Source organism: Osmerus mordax, chromosome 16 (assembly GCF_038355195.1).
Source record: "Osmerus mordax isolate fOsmMor3 chromosome 16, fOsmMor3.pri, whole genome shotgun sequence".
In the NCBI taxonomy this organism is placed as follows: domain Eukaryota; kingdom Metazoa; phylum Chordata; class Actinopteri; order Osmeriformes; family Osmeridae; genus Osmerus; species Osmerus mordax.
Genome location: NC_090065.1, coordinates 11,705,382 through 11,723,128, shown reverse-complemented (window position 1 = coordinate 11,723,128; position 17,747 = coordinate 11,705,382). Strand labels below are relative to the sequence as shown.

The window sequence follows — 17,747 nt, the reverse complement described above, 5'->3', positions numbered from 1 at the left end:
CGAGACAGAGAAACGATAGATAAAAACGTTATGGCTTGGAAAAGGCATGGCTTGTTCTGAGGGTGTATTGAAACAAAAGTGTGCCCTCATTGGGGAATTAATTAATTAATTCCCCCACATTAATTCCATGCTTATCATGCTTCGCCAGAGTAGAGAATAATGGACTGATTCTCTTTTACTCAGCATGCAAAAAGAGATTGAATTTGCAGTTTTTCCAATAAAGTACAGTCTTTGAGATGTGCTATAAACCCCAAGACACCACTTAATAAGCATGTAATTACATTAGTAGCTGAAAAGATTGTAATGACTGTGAAATTAAACTCACAATTGAACTAGTCAAAATGCATTAAAACGAGGCCATGCCAAATATCCATGCCAGCCCTTAGCGTGATTGATTAAAGCTAAAGAAATCCCCACCCCCCCCCCGAAAAAACATTAATTTATGAATTTTTAAAAATACATTCTAATCTGCATCTGTGCTCCCAGCCTGTTGTCAGAGTTCTCACAGTGGACCTGTCAGAGACAAAAACAACACCAAGGATCCCTAAGGAACAGGGGTAGGAGGGGAAAGTCGGTGTCTCAAATCCATTAGCATCATGCTAGCAACAGATATAATGAGACTATGATGATGCGCAAGAGATGCCATTAGCGGGCAGCCTCTCTGGACCTCTCGTCCTCTGCAGCTGTGTGTGGGCCCCACCTCCCCTCGGTCACAGGCTCTGCTCTGGGGTTGGGTCCCTCCAGGCTGCAGTGGAGCGAGACAGACCCAGCGCTCCTGTAGAGGTTGCAGGGAAGGTGCTCCAGCTGAGCTCTAACACAGGTAGACGCCATCCCAGCCTGGAGCCCGGAGAGCTAGTAAATGCATTTTATGCTCTGTTTCACCTCGCCCAATTGAATCAGCTCCATTGGCCACAGTGTTTAAACGGCACACCTGCATCACTAGTCAAGTAATGACCAAAATGTGATTAGGCATAATTAAATCAGCTGCCTGCTTGGCTTCAGAAAAACACCCTAAATAGATGCGCTGGTGTTATTATCCCATGCAGGATACCTCCCAGATGCAGCACAAATTATTCTATTTTCAAAGACTGCGCATTTCGGATGAGGGGAATGTTCACATAAAACTATATTTCCATGGCTGAGGTATTTCCCAGGTACTTTCTGTTCTTCACCTCCTGCTGTCTCTCTGTTCCCTGCCTCTCTCACCAAGGGAGTGTTTGACATTTAAAGAGGAGAAATGGTCGAATTTGAACTTGACCTACGTGATCTGAATGTCTCAGTAACCTGCAGAAGCTAACGCTGGAGCCCATCCTATAATGAGGTGAGCAAAATTATGTTTTCATCCTATTCTGGCAATCCTACTGCAGATGGACATTCTTCATGTTATTCATCTAAATGCATATAGAGATCAACACACGTAACATCAGAGTGCGTTTGACATCAGTGCAATGTCTGTGTTAAAGCACTTGTGTGTGTCATTCTTCCAGCATACATAAAGCACGTCCGTGTGTGCTGTGTTTAAGCACGGGGTTTTAAAGGGGACCTGAACCAGTCACTTCAGATTTGAGCTGTAAAATATTACGTGGAGAAGCAATCCTTGGTTGGCAGCTGGATCAAAATGTGCTTGTAAAACTGTTGAGCAGTCATCTCACAATCTGTAAACGGCACGCTGTGCTCCTTTCTCATTATAATTTACCAACAATAACAAAAACATTTCAGAAACCTCAGACTCAGAGCCACAGAATTCACTTAAATGGTTTGGTATTTGCTGTTTGATTTTTCACACCCATGGAAATATATATCATAGCAACCAGCATCCAAATGAGACACTATTGATTATGTTTCTCTCTGTGTTCTGGCGTGTGTGAAATTAATGTTTTTTCCCTGGCTGAGTTTCAAGGCAGCTTACAATGCTTTCAAATCTTTCTTGTTTTTACCTTTAGTGGATTTACAGTTTCATCTTCAGCATTCAGGATGGTACATACAGAAACGTTAGGTTTTAACAAGGTTTGATAAATACATAAAAACATATGTACCATTTAAAAGTCCTATAATCAAAATGTAATACGTTTTTGTCTGAATGTTTTCCGCTGAACTGCTATGAATCTCCACTCTTTAAGAAGAGACTTAGTTCGACTTAAGTATTGGGTAAGGGCCTTGGCTTATTTCTTTATGGGTATTTGAGTTCTGGGGGATTACTCCCTTGAGTTTATTCCCCAGAGGTGAATAGGAAAGGATTTCTTTTCAATTATTCAACACTCCATCTGGGATTAATTTTATTATTCAGCTTTTAAATCAATAATAATCGGTAGTCCTGTGTAATTCTGAATGTAAGGTCTTCCTCTACCTCGGTATCCCTGGAGACATCTCTGGATTATCCATGTCTGTTTTGTTGATCTAAGAAATAATTTAATATTAAAACTAAATATCTTTCGTTTGAAATATTGAGTAGGCCTGTGTACATATACATGTGATCTGTGTTCATACCTTATACAATTTACATTTAACATGGAATTTATCAAACCACTTAAACATCATAGAAAACCATGAAAATACATTAATTTCTTGTTTTGAATGGCCCTAATTTGTCTCTTCATCATAATTGATGCTTTTAGAGAGGGTTGGTAAAAACTGTGTTATTGTTAAGCACACGATGTGAGTCCTCAGAATGTGCACCTGCTGTGGCACAGCACACACTCATTACCTGGAGGTAGCGCATGCTCTGGCCCCTGACAACAGCTGGAGAGGATAGAAATAAATTACATTCAAACTCCTGACTGACAACTGAGTGTTATTTTGGATTGCTCTTGAAGTGTTTATTACAAAAGAAAAATAGCTATCTGTATAATTTTTGGAATTTCCTAAATAAAAGAGGGGAATGATATTAGATGTATAAATCTCTAGGCGGCAAATTTGTAAAATGACTGTCTACCACCGCTAACAGTGGACCCTTTGACATTCACTCATTAAATGACACTTGTGTCATTTACGTAAGCAGACCAAAAGATGAACTCAATTAAAAGCAATAAAGGTGTAGGGGGTTTAATATTGGCCAAACAACCTAAACTAATTCCCCTATGGTTTAAAGGAAGATGGGAAACTGAACAGTGTATTAACATGAACCAAATTATGTCAATACCAATGGAATTACAGTTATTTGACTCTATGGGTTAAATCATCATATACATTTAATAACATTGCAAATGAATTAAATCAATTACAAGGCAAACATGTTACAAAATGAAAGTTAACTCTTACTTACACTACAATGATTATTGTAAATCAGAGAGACAGCAAGAGGTGAGCAAAGAGAATGATTACAAGGTAAAGCCAGAGCTAAATCCATTGGTATTGGCATTATTCGGTTCATGTTTACATTTAGTCATTTAGCAGACGCTCTTATCCAGAGCGACTTACAGTAAGTACAGGGACATTCCCCCGAGGCAAGTAGGGTGAAGTGCCTTGCCCAAGGACACAACGTCATTTGACACTCGAACAGGCAACCTTCAGATTACTAGCCCGATTCCCTAACCACTCAGCCACCTGACTCCCATTAACATTAACTCATGTTAATACACTGTTCAGTTTCCCATCTTCCTTTAAACCCTAGGGGAATTAGTTTAGGTTGTTTGGCCAATATTTAACCCCCTACAAAGGGAACCATAACTCTCTCCCCTGTGGCCTAAAAAAGAAAATATTTCTTCAGAGTGAAAGCTCAATACTAATATTTGTATGTAGTATTAACCTCAGTGGCCATTGTCCGTCTCAATACAGGAAATAAAAGGCTGGCAAGTTATAGCCTAGTCATCTTCAGTACCACTGTACGTGGTCTGTAGGAAGGACTAAAGTACAAAAACCACGACACACAGCCCAGTTCACCCATGACATACTTGTTCAACGCACCATTTCTCTTCCAGTCGCCCAAACATGATGATAAAGTTTTTATGCCAACCCCCCCTTTAAAAGCTAGTTTCTCTAAGGCACACTACGCCACCGTACTACAAAATTAATGAGATAAAAACTGCTCGGGCAGCAGTGGGCACAGAAGCGTTAGCTTTATATTCTCCACAGAGAGAATTATTAAAGTCCTCTGTTGCATCTAGACAGAGATCAATAAAGACAGCCTTGGCCCCTGTCTGTAAGTTTGATGCATATTGGTATGGGATACAAGTAGTACAGGAAGGTTCAGGGGGAGGGAAAAATATGTTTTTTGGCTCTCCCCATTTAGCACCATCTGCTCAAGCATTTGGATGTTGCCTTTTTGAAAACACGGAGGAAGAAAACCAAAAAACGCGGTGCAAGTTGTTCTTTTGGCGAGCTAGCTTTCTGATGGACGTGTACCTAGGGAGCCCAGGTGAGAGACCTGGGGGAGCAGAGGAGGAGCCGGTCTCCTGCTACAAACTGGAGGGCTTTGTCCGTCCAACACACGTTGGAGCAGTGTCTTGGCCGCTGAACTACAGAAGCCTATCCTCAGCATTCACGAAGAGCCGGTTTCGTCTGATTACGTGAAGAAAGTGTTGAGAAACGGTTTAGAAACCATGTGAAGATACCAGGAACATTCATCTACGCTCACAAACATATACACACATCCTCTTGGGATGTATTCCAATGGACCCCTGCTAAGTATGGTTAAATACAGTCAAGATCCTTGCTCTCTCCCTGGTTACAGCATGAACATGATGCTTTGTGTGGTTGCATCACTCCAACAAGGGACCCACGATGCTGTTGGCACTTGAATGTACAGCACAATGTCAGGCCTTGGATAGAGCGGGTACAGTTGGGCGCATGGGGAGTTGAGAGCCTCTATCTCCACACAGCATTCTCCTCTCCACTCCTCCCTGTACTCCCCAAGCCTGTATTGACACATGCTTTAGGAGGACAACAAGGCCATTAACCTCGGGGAGAGAGATGGTGGGGGCCAGATTGACAGTGCACAACGAGAGAGGAGAGGAACAGTAAGACTTTAGACTTGAAAGATATCTTTATTTCGCAGTCAAAACTGCCAGCTAACCAACAGTTACACCACAACAGCCATTTTTCTCTTACTTATCCTTTTTCAAACAAAACCCATTCAATTGAAAATGTTAATTTCCAGACAAACCTAAAAAACAAAACAAAACCTCCCTAGTTATAACTTCAGCTCTAACACCCCCTCAGAAACAGTAAGAGAGAGAGAGAGAGGGTCAGAGTACAGAAGTGAAAGAGTACAGTGTACAGATTTAAAACCAAGTTCATTTTCTTCTGATGGTTTGAAGAGGGTTTTTGGTGTCCAGGGGCAATTGTTTATGGCATAAACTGCTGTCTGTTATACATGATGATAGTCATGCGAATGTAAACATTAGTCTCAAAAAGCACAAATAGCCTTTTTGATTAGCAGGTTGTGAAGGTCAATCTTGATAACCCCTACCGTGTCCACAGGGAAGACTTAACACAGCAATGGTCCAGAAAGCTTACACGCCTCATCGCCACCATTAAAATAAGTGACTGTGCAGTGCCTTGTGTCAAAGGAACTCTATTTCTCCTCATGGCTAGCTGGAGAATGTTGTCTTTGCTGTGTCCCAAGGAGAGTTTTGGAATTTAGAGGAATAATGTCTTTGTATTTCCTGTTAAACCTGACCAAGGGCTAATGTCACTTATCTCTTCCCTTGTTTTTGAATACAATTATCAATTCACCAGCAGATATCCCATTTTCCTTAGCTCAGACAAGTTAAGAGAAGCAAATTCAGTGTTTCCACCAGTGTGTGTGTGTGTGTGTGTGTGTGTGTGTGTGTGTGTGTGTGTGTGTGTGTGTGTGTGTGTGTGTGTGTGTGTGTGAGTGAGTGAGTGAGAGAGAGAGAGAAAGCGTATGTATGCGCTCAAGTCCGGGATCTAGCAGATGTTTGGATCCAGCTGAGATCGATGCATTGTCTTCGAATCACTGCAGCTGCTGGCCATGGTTCTAAAAGGCACCATGTCTCCCCTGGCTTGGCTGTCTGTGGCTGCTGTCACCCAACAGTCCTGAGGCCCTGAGTGCGTGTGTGTCCTGGCCGGGGTCTGGGAGATGGGTGGGGATGCGATCGCTGTCCTCCAGGAGAGGAAGAGACTCAATCTGCTGTGATGAGAAGAGAGTGGCCCTTCACCGAATGGAATAGGTTTTTCCACGAGAGATGGATGACCGGGCAGTCAGGTCCGCTGCAGACCAGCCCTCAGGTGCTGAGAGATCGGACTGCACTGTGCCGTGGTTTCATCCGATTGGTTCTCTGGCTATGAACAATTAACTTTGATGTATCGCCATGCTCTAGTTTCCCTGGCTTGATAAGGTCAACTTCTAATCTCCCGGGAAGTCACTCAACCAATTGAAGCATAATGGCCAACGTAACTCGGTCTCCCTGATAGTGTACCAATGGGCTGGCGGAGTTACAACACCGCTTGCAATCGAATATGAAACTCCACTTCAGTTAATAGTTAATAGTTTGACAGATGTCAAATTGTATTGGAGTTGCACTGAGATAAAAAAGCCCAGTCACAGTGAAGTGGAAGCCGTCTGTGTTCTCTCGTTGAACACTCGTTCAACTGCCTCCGGCCTCACACTCTGCCTCCGGCCTCACACCCTGCCTCCGGCCTCACACCCTGCCTCCGGCCTCACACCCTGCCTCCGGCCTCACACCCTGCCTCCGGCCTCACACTCTGCCTCCGGCCTCACACCCTGCCTCCGGCCTCACACTCTGCCTCCGGCCTCACACCCTGCCTCCGGCCTCACACCCTGCCTCCGGCCCTGGCAGGTAAAGCACAACATGTACTCACTGACTTAGTGGATTATTTACTTAGACCCAGTTTGAAGTGTCGGACTTCATTTTTCAACCACCCTTCATTTCCCAGTGCCGGTAGGGCTGGCCCGTGCTGGTGTGTCAGCATCAATCAGTCTCGCCTCGCTCTTCTCAGGTTTTCCCTGGCGTTACAGAGATTGGGAGAGAGAGAAAAAAACATGAGTGAGTTTTTGTTTTCGAGTCTGCTTTATTCAAAGTATTTTTTTTGTTTGCCTGAGATTGAGGCCAGTGGTGATTTGTAGGCAAGCTTTGTTCATCTTGTTTCTTTTTATGAAGTAACCGTCCGACTGCTAGAGAGAACAAGCCATTGTATAGCCATGGTGTTGCTTAGTTCATGGACAAGTACGATGTCTGAGGCAGCATTCAGAGGGATGCTGCGCTGTCTTTTCTTTTTGACGTTGTCGTTCTGTTCAGCCTAGCGCACAAAATGTCCGCCTTATCTGATTCACTCAGTTGTTTGACTCATTCAGCTAACCCTTGCATATGTGATTCCCCCAGTCATAAACAAAGTAAACATGTGTATCCGGTTATGAGTCAAGAGGCCTTCACCCGGCCTGTTTTGAAATGTTATTTAATAGGTCATCAGACGTCGCTTCTCTTTCCGTTTTTTGTTTGTTGAAAAAATGATTTTTTCCCTCATGGATAGCTTGTAGATGACTATACAGTATGTGCACTGGTGTTTGTGCTTGCTGCAGCCCAGTGCTGGCAGTAGGAGTGACAGATTGCTAATGAATAATGCAGAGTAATAGTGAGGTAGTGACAGCGTAGACAGCAGTGAGCGGCTAAGCTGTGTATCAGTGATAATGTGCGATTTCCCTTCTGTGCTGCTCTAACCCGTCATTGCAACAAATTGGCTTTTTGGTTGTCCCCCCCCCACACACACACACACACACACACACACACACACACACACACACACACTGCCACCCTCTCACCCCTATGTAAATAGGGAAATAGGGATATTGTGTTAATTGTTTGCTTGATTATGACTATGATTATGAGCCTGTGACCTTTGTATTATTAAGGTCCTTCATGCAATTATTGCTTGCTTTACTATTTATGTAAATAAAGCCCACATGGACTTGTGTTTGTGCGTGCAGGATTCAGTCAGGGTCCTACCTCAGCACTGGCTGGTTCACACTCATCCTAGCCATGGACATGTGCAAGGAAATCCACGTCTACGGCATGATCAACGACACCTACTGCAAGTAAGTTACACACGCACACACACACAGGCACACACAGACACACTGCAAACTTTTAACAACCGTTACAGGCACATTCCCTGCAACAGTGAACCTTCCACTGCAATTGTCACACCTTCCACTTTGGGAATGTGTCGCCGATGACACAGTATGAATTTAATGGCTGAATCTATATACACAGATCCAAAAAGGGTCTCCCTGAACAGTGAATACCATTATATTCCCCACGCCCTCATGCTTAGAATACACTGCAGGTTGCCGGCTGGCTCTTGTACTCAGCAGGTTGCCAGACTGCAGCACCTTATCCCTCTCAAGTTATAATTCAGTTTAGTCCAGAGATCCTTCTTCCCTGGTGGTGTCTGATTAGCGCCTGGCCATAAGGCACTTCGGGGGGTTTTGACAAATAAGATGTTGGCCCCCCCGGGCGTTGTTGTTCATTTCCAGGATGCCTTCCTCGCCACGACTGGGACTGCGCTCACACATTCCTACCTCACAGAGCTGTCTCTCAAGAAACGACAGCCTATTTATACTACAGTTTAACGTGCTTCTGAAAAATGAGAGCTTGTTCCAGTCAGACATCTGCTGTGGGCGCAAGACGGGAGATGACGAGATTAGCACGGCGGCGTCAAGGACGCTAGCCAGTGTGACAGCCAATAGCACCGTCTTCCCATAAAACAAGACAACAGGAAATGGAGTTTCATTGCGTTTTACAACTCATCATGCGCAAAGTCTGCCATGCTTGATGCAGGGCAACACAGCGCCGAAAGGGATTTATATAACATCCCCAGCCCTTAGACACATGGTAGCAATTGACCCCGCCAGTAGAGCTGTAATTGAGATTCAATAGGCTGCATAGAGACGGGGAAACAGAATGCATCTGTGCTGGAGTGTCTGCAACAGAGTCGTGGCAGGGAGAACATGGGCTCAGATTGGCCCGGTGCCGCAGGGCTGGGCATTAACGTGAGCCGTCTGTGGACCAGGACATGGACACACCAAGGTTGTTACAGCTCTGAAGCTAATGGCGTCCTCAAGAGGTGCTCGTTTCACATAACGATCCTACTGCGGTCTTTGTTTATTTGTTGTGGTCTTACAGAGATACGTTGAGTATAACTTTTAGTATGCCCTTCCTACTTCTTTGCCTCTCTGTGTTGATGGAACCTCCTCCTGTTGTTCTGTACTCCTCACTTTGTCTCTCCGTTTCTTACTCTCTCTCTCTCTCTCTCTCTCTCTCTCTCTCTCTCTCTCTCTCTCTCTCTCTCTCCCTCCCTCTCTTACCCCGTTCTTCCTCTCTCCAGGACAGAGCACTACAGGAAGGTGCCCTACCATTATTACGAGGCGGGAAGCAGGGACGAGTGTGCCGAGTACCTCCTGCATGAGAGCGCCCCCTACGGAGGGCACCGCTTCATCACGGAGAAGACCGTGTTCGCCAAGTGGGCCAAGAAACACTCCATCAAGTTCTACAACCCTTCCTGGCAGCTGTCGTGAACCCTGGCACACACATTTGGGTCTACCTGGGTCACTATCCAGGGCTCTGGCGATATCGGATGACACACTGGCATAAAGGCATGTCTCTCTATACAGTCTAAATGTGTTCTGAACAAAACAGTGTATAAATGGATACGTTCTCCACTCCACTCCCATCCTACACCCCTAATCCGGATCTTTCCGCGAATCCCGTCCATCAGGCATCCTGCTGTGTTTGGGGTTCGGGGATTAGGAAGCCGGGTACTTGTCCTGCTAGGTTCGCATTCAGGAAGTGAGGGAACCCTCTCCTGGTCCTGGAGTTGAAACTTCAGCAGCCATGGCCTCTCTCAAAGACAATCACACTAGTCCCATCTTATTGGGCAGATATGAATTTAAAACAGTGGAATGTTTTCTGTACCTCCCCTAAACTCGTTACGGGCAGATGCTGCGACGTAGTTGTGAGGATGTCTCCACGCAATCATCCAATCACACGAGCGGAACGTTGGATAGGTGGATGACTCGGTGGAATTGTGCCGAAAAAGGACACATGGGGCCTTTGATCCATAGGATTCCCGGCATCACCAATGTTTTGATGCAGCGTAGATTTCCTGGCTGAGCCAGACAGACTTTCATGTCTGATGTGGGTGTAGTTCGGCCACCGTATGGGTAGAAGCCAGATATCCATGTAACAACTCCTACTGCTTTGATGTTCATCTTGGGTGGTTCTCCTGTCAAGCTATAATTTGGTATATGTGGCAGACTAGCGTGACTGTACCCTAAAGAAGAAACACATGAAAACTCCAACATTGCAAAATCATTGCTTTCCTTTTCACTGTGCCGTTCACCTGTAGAACACCTGAAATATGTGGTGTTTTTCTTTGGTTTTAATGCTGTGAAATCGATTTTGTAACGGAAGCATGCCTGTATAAGCTGGATGTTCCTTGCGGCTAATAGTAATTTATTTTAGAGCACAGACAGCTAGCTTTCTAACATTCAGTCATGTGCCATCTAAAGACAACAGGGCCATCCTAACAATACACAGAGCAACCGTGCAATTAAAACCCTGTCCACTCAGACAGACGGAAACGCCGAAGCAGCCCAGTGAGGAGATTGCAGCGAAAGATCGAAAGCAAATTGCTACCCACCATCATCTGTGCCTGCGATATGATGTGCATAGCTCATACACACGCGCTCTCATCTCCTAATCTATTCCTGTGCCTATGTTCAGAGTTCAGAGGATATCACTGTGTTCCCGCGTGCATATCTCCCAGTCAGAGTGACTTCAGACACCTGCATGCTCTCCAGTTCACGCCTTCACCTCGGTGGGCGACCATTTTGAACCCCTTGAGTGGGTCCAACAAAAAAGAAGCGCTGAAGCGCATTAAACAGCAGCCGACACCGTAGCCCGCCTGACTCGGAGTCAGCCTCCTCGTGCGGCCGGCTGTCCCCACACGGCCGGATGAGCCTTCAGAACCTGCAGAACACAGACACAGAGACAAGAGTGAAAACGTTAGGCAGTGAGCTCTGGGTTTCGGTCGAGTCCCTGACCGAGACCGCTGTGAATGCGGTCAGGTCCTGGAATGTAGTCTACTGTACCTTACACGCTCAGCGGTCACTCTTTATCTACACAGAGCGTGGGCGTGTTCTTACTGCGTGTGTCCGTCGGCACACGGTGGTATGTTGACGACACTCGTGCAGTCGGTGGCGTGTCCCTTCTCTTTATGCAGTCCATGGCGTGTCGAGGCGAGTATCGTAGCTGTAGCAAAGCGACACGGAGCTCACAAAGCCGTGAGTGGCACGGCTCTTTCTCTCCATGTCCCATCAGCCTGTGATTGTGATGACATCAGCCGGCAGCTCAGTTCAATGTCCTGCCTGTTCTCCTCTCCTCTGCGGCTCTGTTGTAGCAAACCGAGCTCGCCACCAGTACACTCACTGGCCGTCACAACGAGCCACTGTGCCCGGCCGGGCGCAACACTGCGCCGGGTCAGCTTTGTGGTGCCGCACTTCTGAGCACTGTGATGGAGGAGCAGAGTCGTCTGCATGAGGGTCTCTACCACTGTCCTGAACCCCCCCCCCTCCCCCTCACATGCCCACAGACTGCAGTGTAGCCGTCAGCTGTTCCTTCCAGCGGACGAATCGCGTCTGAGGTCTATGGGGGTAGCGGGAGTAACACTAATAGGATTTTTCTCCTGGTTTTCATCTTTCCCATATCTCTTATGGGCAGGTCCCCCCTGCCCCCCCAACAGTGGTTCCATCCCTCCTGAGGCGTGCCCAGACACAGCTCACTGTAGAACCCTGAGCACCGGGGCTCACTGTAGAACCCAGAGCACCGGGGCTCACTGTAGAACCCAGAGCACCGCGGCTCACTGTAGAACCCAGAGCACCGGGGCTCACTGTAGAACCCAGAGCACCGGGGCTCACTGTAGAACCCTGAGCACCGGGGCTCACTGTAGAACCCTGAGCACCGGGGCTCACTGTAGAACCCTGAGCACCGGGGCTCACTGTAGAACCCTGAGCACCGGGGCTCACTGTAGAACCCTGAGCACCGGGGCTCACTGTAGAACCCTGAGCACCGGGGCTCACGCAGATCCTGGGGGCAGGACGGACACTCAGAGGGCCTCATGCAGCCGTCCGCTGATACAAAACAGGACACCACACTCCACAAGGCAGACATGTAGAGCTCTCCAAGTAGCCGAGGCCCCAAGGGTCTCCCGCGGAAACACTTCCTAGTGCCCTTTAGATCGTTTCAACGTCCCAGCTCAAATTGGGCAGTGTGATGTGTGGTGGTAATTGTCATCCATTTGAAAGGTGACGGTTCGCAACGCGCCTCCCTCTCCCCTCATTTCAAATTGCCAGTAGTCGATTTACTTAAGTGCTTTTTATGTTTGCTGATAAACAGGCAGAAAGATTCAATGATTTGTTGTGGTGAAGCACTTTTCCTTTTTCACATGAAGTGTCCTTGATAATGTCTTTGTAGTGGATTTGTGGAATGGATAATGAGGAATTATGAATTCTCTAAATAGAATTCGGTTACATTTACCACACACCTTTGTCAGTGGCAAATATGCTTCACATTTTTTTCCATGTGTAAATAAAGCAAAATATGTACAGTGTTTGTTATTGTAGATTGCTGTTCATTCTATGATTGTTAGATTTTTTGTGATTATTTAGTATTTAGTTTGACAGTCCTTGAACTTTGATTGTTTTCTTTTGGTGTTTTTGGATTATACTGTACAGGACGGTTGCTTACAAACAAGATTAACTCCGCATGTGTCTTATGTTTGTCAATAATATTATCTGTTAACAATTTGTACCACTCATATTAGTTGTAATATTCAATGTTGGTCAAGGCATATTTATTGTTAAGGTCTCTTATTATCACTTTTACTTCACATGAGATGAAACTTTATGTTTCAGAACTTATTTAAGCTTCAGTAGTGAAAGGCAAAGATTTCTCCCAGACACACTGAGAAAAGTTGATTTGTCAGTGTTTTCTTAGCATGAACATCCCTAAAACGTCAACATGTATAAGTGCTTTCAGTCTCTAATAAATGTATAAGTGCTTTCAGTAAATAAATAGCCAACAATCAGATTAATGATAGGAAGTGAACCCATTCAAATGCATCATATTGTTGAATGCAAGTCAAAATATTGACAGTACTTACTCAATTCCAGCCGTGAAAGCTGGAGGTGTATGCTTTGTTATCCACACACTTTATTTTAATTATGAAAAATGAATCAGCACTGCCATGCAGGTGCTAAAAGGATGCCAAGTCACGCCTTTGTAGCATTTATAAAAATGTTCAACATCATAGGATCCTTGTGGGTTAGCTAATGACATCTCCCCTTTGGAAAGCAAAATTTTTTATTTTGGATGCTCTTTACCTTGTTTCACAAACAATGACACCCATTGTTCTCCACGCTTGTCCCTTCCTAGCCTTGCGACAACACATTCGCACCCAAACATCTCACAGTACCCACTGCACACATTAGGTGATCTCCCCCATTACTTTCCCATATGTCTAATTGTATTGCACAAGGTATAGTTCAGTCGGAAACCAACGCGTCACGTACACTTGGTCGACCCACTAGGTCATTTTACACTGCTGGAAAGAAAGCCACATCAAATCAAAAGGCTCTTCTGTCAGGATTATGAATATCCCGACAGCGAGGAGACTTCACATCTGATGTATGACCTAATAAGTACATTGCTGCGAGCGTCACTCTGCCCCTTGTTCAGTGGTGAGGAATGCTCCAGGAGCCTGTCGAGTAATGAATGAGTGGCCGTTTACACTAGCATATACAACAGCAGAAGGGCTAGTGAACTGTTTGGTTCAAGAAAGCCTTTCCTATCTGCTAGACTTTATACCAACATCCCTTTCCTGAAGAGTTCTTTTGGAAGTGGTACCCTTTCACTTGCAGTGGATCTCTGTCCACAGTGGGCTAGTGCGACTGGCAGACTCTGTATCCAGGAAAATTGAAGACCTGAGAAGTCTTAAATTTTTTGTGTTGGGCCGTTTTCTAGTGTACCTGTAAAAGTCTTTATGTTTTGACTTCCATTTCCGTACAGAAAACACGTTGAGATGAAAAGTATTTGAAAATAAATCTGTCTTAAGATAAGCAAAAACCAACATTCGAAATGACATTGTATATCTTCACGTGTAAGCCCTGTCTGGGCAGATGGTCGTATCATCCCATACTGCAGGCATTAGGATTCTGTTAATTCTTAGATGACAAGAACAGCTGGTAGTGACCATCACCAGAATGGTGAAGGAGAAAAAAAAAAAAATCAGAAAAAAAAATTCAGATAACAGTGCTTCTCGGCTATGTGAGTGTCACTGCACATACACTTTAATGGTTTAAAACCTTCCTTTTTTATGCCAAACGTATTTCAATTGAAAGGTGAAAAGATTAATGCAAACTTTTTCACATTCATGTGTTTACTTTTTCGCTGTGATAAACTGTAAATCTATACTTGTTCCTGTGCCCATGTATTGTGGTTATACTTAACTGAACTATGGTTCCCATTATTGTTCTGTTATTCCTAATTTTCTATAGTTTGGCTTCTGTTTTTTCTTTTTTATGCATAAACACCTACATCTGTATAAAAGTCTATGTAAATCAAATATTGTTTTGAATTCTCTGTCTGAAAGTTGTTTTTAATAAACAATTGAAGCTAAATTGCAATTATTTTGCTTCACTATGGGAATGCTTTTTTAAAGTTAAATTAAAGTGTAACATAGTGTACTACTAGCACCATGATTGATCTAATTATAGTAGAGCTGGCAAAATAGAACATAGATGAACAATGAAGATAGTCTTCATTTGAAGATATTTTATTGTATTGTACATAGGTATTGTGATATGATGAATCACAAAAAAGATTGATAACCAATTTGTCACATTATGTCAAAGCATAATGATTACAAATAGGGGGGTATGTTGTCTCCAGATATCAGTGTTCTTTCATATCCTTCTGTTCACCACTTCAAAATGAACGAACCACGAGAGATCTGTCATCCCTCGTCTACCTCATCTTGTGGATTCCATGACAACGTATCCAGCCCTGTCTTGTACACCCATCCATCAACGTGTTAGCTGTGCTAGACCTGACACCACTTGCAAGACTTCAAATACAATACAACTGAACATTTTAGGGCAACCTATGTTCATGTCCAACTGTGTTTAAGTACTTATTTCGTGTTCTAAGTGGTAGTGGCTCAGGATGCCTCGGTGAGGATGGAAGATGGAGCGAGGTTTGATGACATACTCTTCTTGGAGTGTGCTCTGTCTGCTTGGCCTGTCTGCTCATGTATCTTAGCCAAATCCTGTTAATTGGGATATTGCACTGAATCTGTGGTGGGTGGTGTTTCCAGAAATGCTGACCCACAGAAAGCTGAGGTTCTTCTAGTCACCGAAGCCACAAAAGAGTGTGCCCAAAAAACAAACGAACGGAACAATTTGTAACTTCCAGAAGTCTCTCTCAGTTTGTCTCTCTCAATGTGTCTTGTCATCTCCGAGGTTTTGTAAGTACATTTAGCTCTCTTTCGAATGTGTATAAAGGCGCTTCTCTAGAACTCAATTTCAGCCATGTTGCCTCATAAGAGACTTGCATGCAACGGGCGCTTTTTTATTCACAACACTTTCCTACAATATGGGGTCTGATAGGGACCGTTACACTGACAGCCTCATGCTTTGTTGGTGGTGCCCACCCCCTTCAGCCTTCCCTTCCTCTTGTCTTTACTTCCCTGTCTGCAACTGGTAGGAAATGGGTTGGCTCAGAGTGTTAGCCATTAAGTGTCAGCCAATAAAACAAAATAAGAATTGAACACTTTTTTCACACACACACATACACACACCAACACGCACTTACAAAACTTTCACTCTGGCCAACGTCTTTGACTCTTACACTCTCACTAACAGACAGTGTAATGATTTTATTTCAGCATTACTTGTACTTACTATAATGTTTTGGAAAGTATTTATGATTTTATTATGCTCTGGTGATTATACTAGAGTGGTTTTTCATGGTGTAATGGTGTTGGTGCTGCCTGACTTGGCCTGGACGCTCTTGGTCTCAGTGAACCCTTCCTGGTTAAACAAAAGTTTAAATAAATAAAAGAAGTGATTAGGTTGGCCTCAGGGGAAATACTTTACCTTATCAGGAGTTGAGGTACTCAGTAATGTCCAATTTAGTTTTCTTTTACCAAGCTTGATGTGACTGAAGTTTGCAACATAACATACCTGATTGTAGTTTGACAGCTATAACATTATTTACCATCTCAAAAGCTTTTCTCTTCCTCAAACTAATACAGTAGTAGTTATATAGCATCTATTCATGGATTTTACTCCTACGATTAAGCATTTGAGTGACTGACTGGGTTTTTACAGCTGTTGTTAAAACAACTCTATTATTTTAAAGGGGGAGCAGCTTCTCACAAATTCCTGTTGGTTTCTGTCAGCAGATAAATCAAGAAACACTCCCCCCCCCACCCCACAAACACACACTCTCCTCCCCCGCAAACTCCTCTGAGCGACAAGTAGGTGTCAGACAGTTTTGACAGTTTGGGGAGAGAAGCTGGGCACTCACAGCCATGTCAGTGAAGACATGCCAGGGTTTTCATCAGCTCTGTTCATCCCTTATGTTGGAGAGCTGAGGTAACCCTGTGGTGCCCCTTTGAGTCCACTGACAGGTTCCTGAAAAGTTACTCTCCAGCGAAATGAAGTTAGCATACAAGCCTGCAGCGATGTGGGGATGGAAGAACACAGCCACAAAGAACACACACTGAGTTGTATGAGTGTTGTTTTGCAGTAGTAGCAGTATTATGAAATTGTACACAACATGGGTTCAAGTTGGATTCATTCGTTTTTTGTGGGCAGGGGTGTTGCTGGACTTCAAAGCTTTTGATACAGTACGTTTTTTCGCAGTCAGTGTGTCTGTCTGTATCCTCAAACGCCGATTAAATCTCTTGGGCATCAAATCACAGATCTCACATGGATCCTTGTACGATTCTCCATCTATACTTCTGCATCCAGATGGAGAGAATGGAGGTAGGTACTGCAGAGAAGGAGGGGCCGTCAGCTTTCCTCTTGCAGTACCTATGAAATAAGACACATGAAATAACCCACAACCTCACAAAATCCCCCACCATCGACTGGCAATGATATGTAATATCACACACAAGCACACACAAACCCAACGTTTTCACCACACAGGGACTAGGCTGAGGCTGGGTCTGGCTGTCCTACACTAGCCAGGTCAGGCAGCTGGGGTGGACAGCTGCCAGGGCCGGGATACGTGGAGCATGGAGCCTCAGCCAGAGCATCTGCTGAGGCTGAGCTGACATCAGGAGAGGCAAGCTCCTCTAACACACAGACAGAGGGAGAGGGATAGAGAGAGACTGGCAGGCAGGCCGGTCGACAGGCATACGAACACTGCCTGGCAGAATAGGCAGGCTAGATGGAAATAAAGATAGACAGACTGGCTGAGAGGAAGAGGAAATACATTTACAGACAGAATGACCGATGGACGGACGGACAGTCAGACAGACAAACACAGTGAATGTCAGACAGACAGTCCTGTGCAGCTGGATCCAGTTCTCTAGAGGTCATTCAGGCAGCCAGTCAGTCCAACGTGTAGGCAGGAGTAAGAGCAGGTGTACAGTCCAACCAAATCAATAAAACTCTCAGCCAGACCGTCGTTCAGTAATCATCCAAGCCAGACAGTTGGTGAGGAGAGGGAGGGGACCGCCTCCATACATCTGGCTCTGAG

At 44.7% G+C, this 17,747-nt stretch overlaps 1 protein-coding gene across 2 annotated transcripts in view; it reads left to right on the top strand.

The window, feature by feature from the left end:
- The window catches only part of st6galnac3 (ST6 (alpha-N-acetyl-neuraminyl-2,3-beta-galactosyl-1,3)-N-acetylgalactosaminide alpha-2,6-sialyltransferase 3), a 29,133-nt gene extending 19,637 nt beyond the window's left edge, over positions 1 to 9,496 (top strand). Inside the window, exons 4-5 of one of the 2 annotated variants that reach the window (XM_067253645.1) lie at positions 7,907 to 8,014; positions 9,307 to 9,496. In XM_067253645.1, coding sequence (XP_067109746.1) covers positions 7,907 to 8,014; positions 9,307 to 9,496 — 298 coding nt within the window. The remainder of the gene's footprint in view (positions 1 to 7,906; positions 8,015 to 9,306) is intronic. The other variant, XM_067253646.1, reaches the window with a different exon arrangement.
- The last annotated feature ends 8,251 nt before the right edge of the window (positions 9,497 to 17,747 follow it).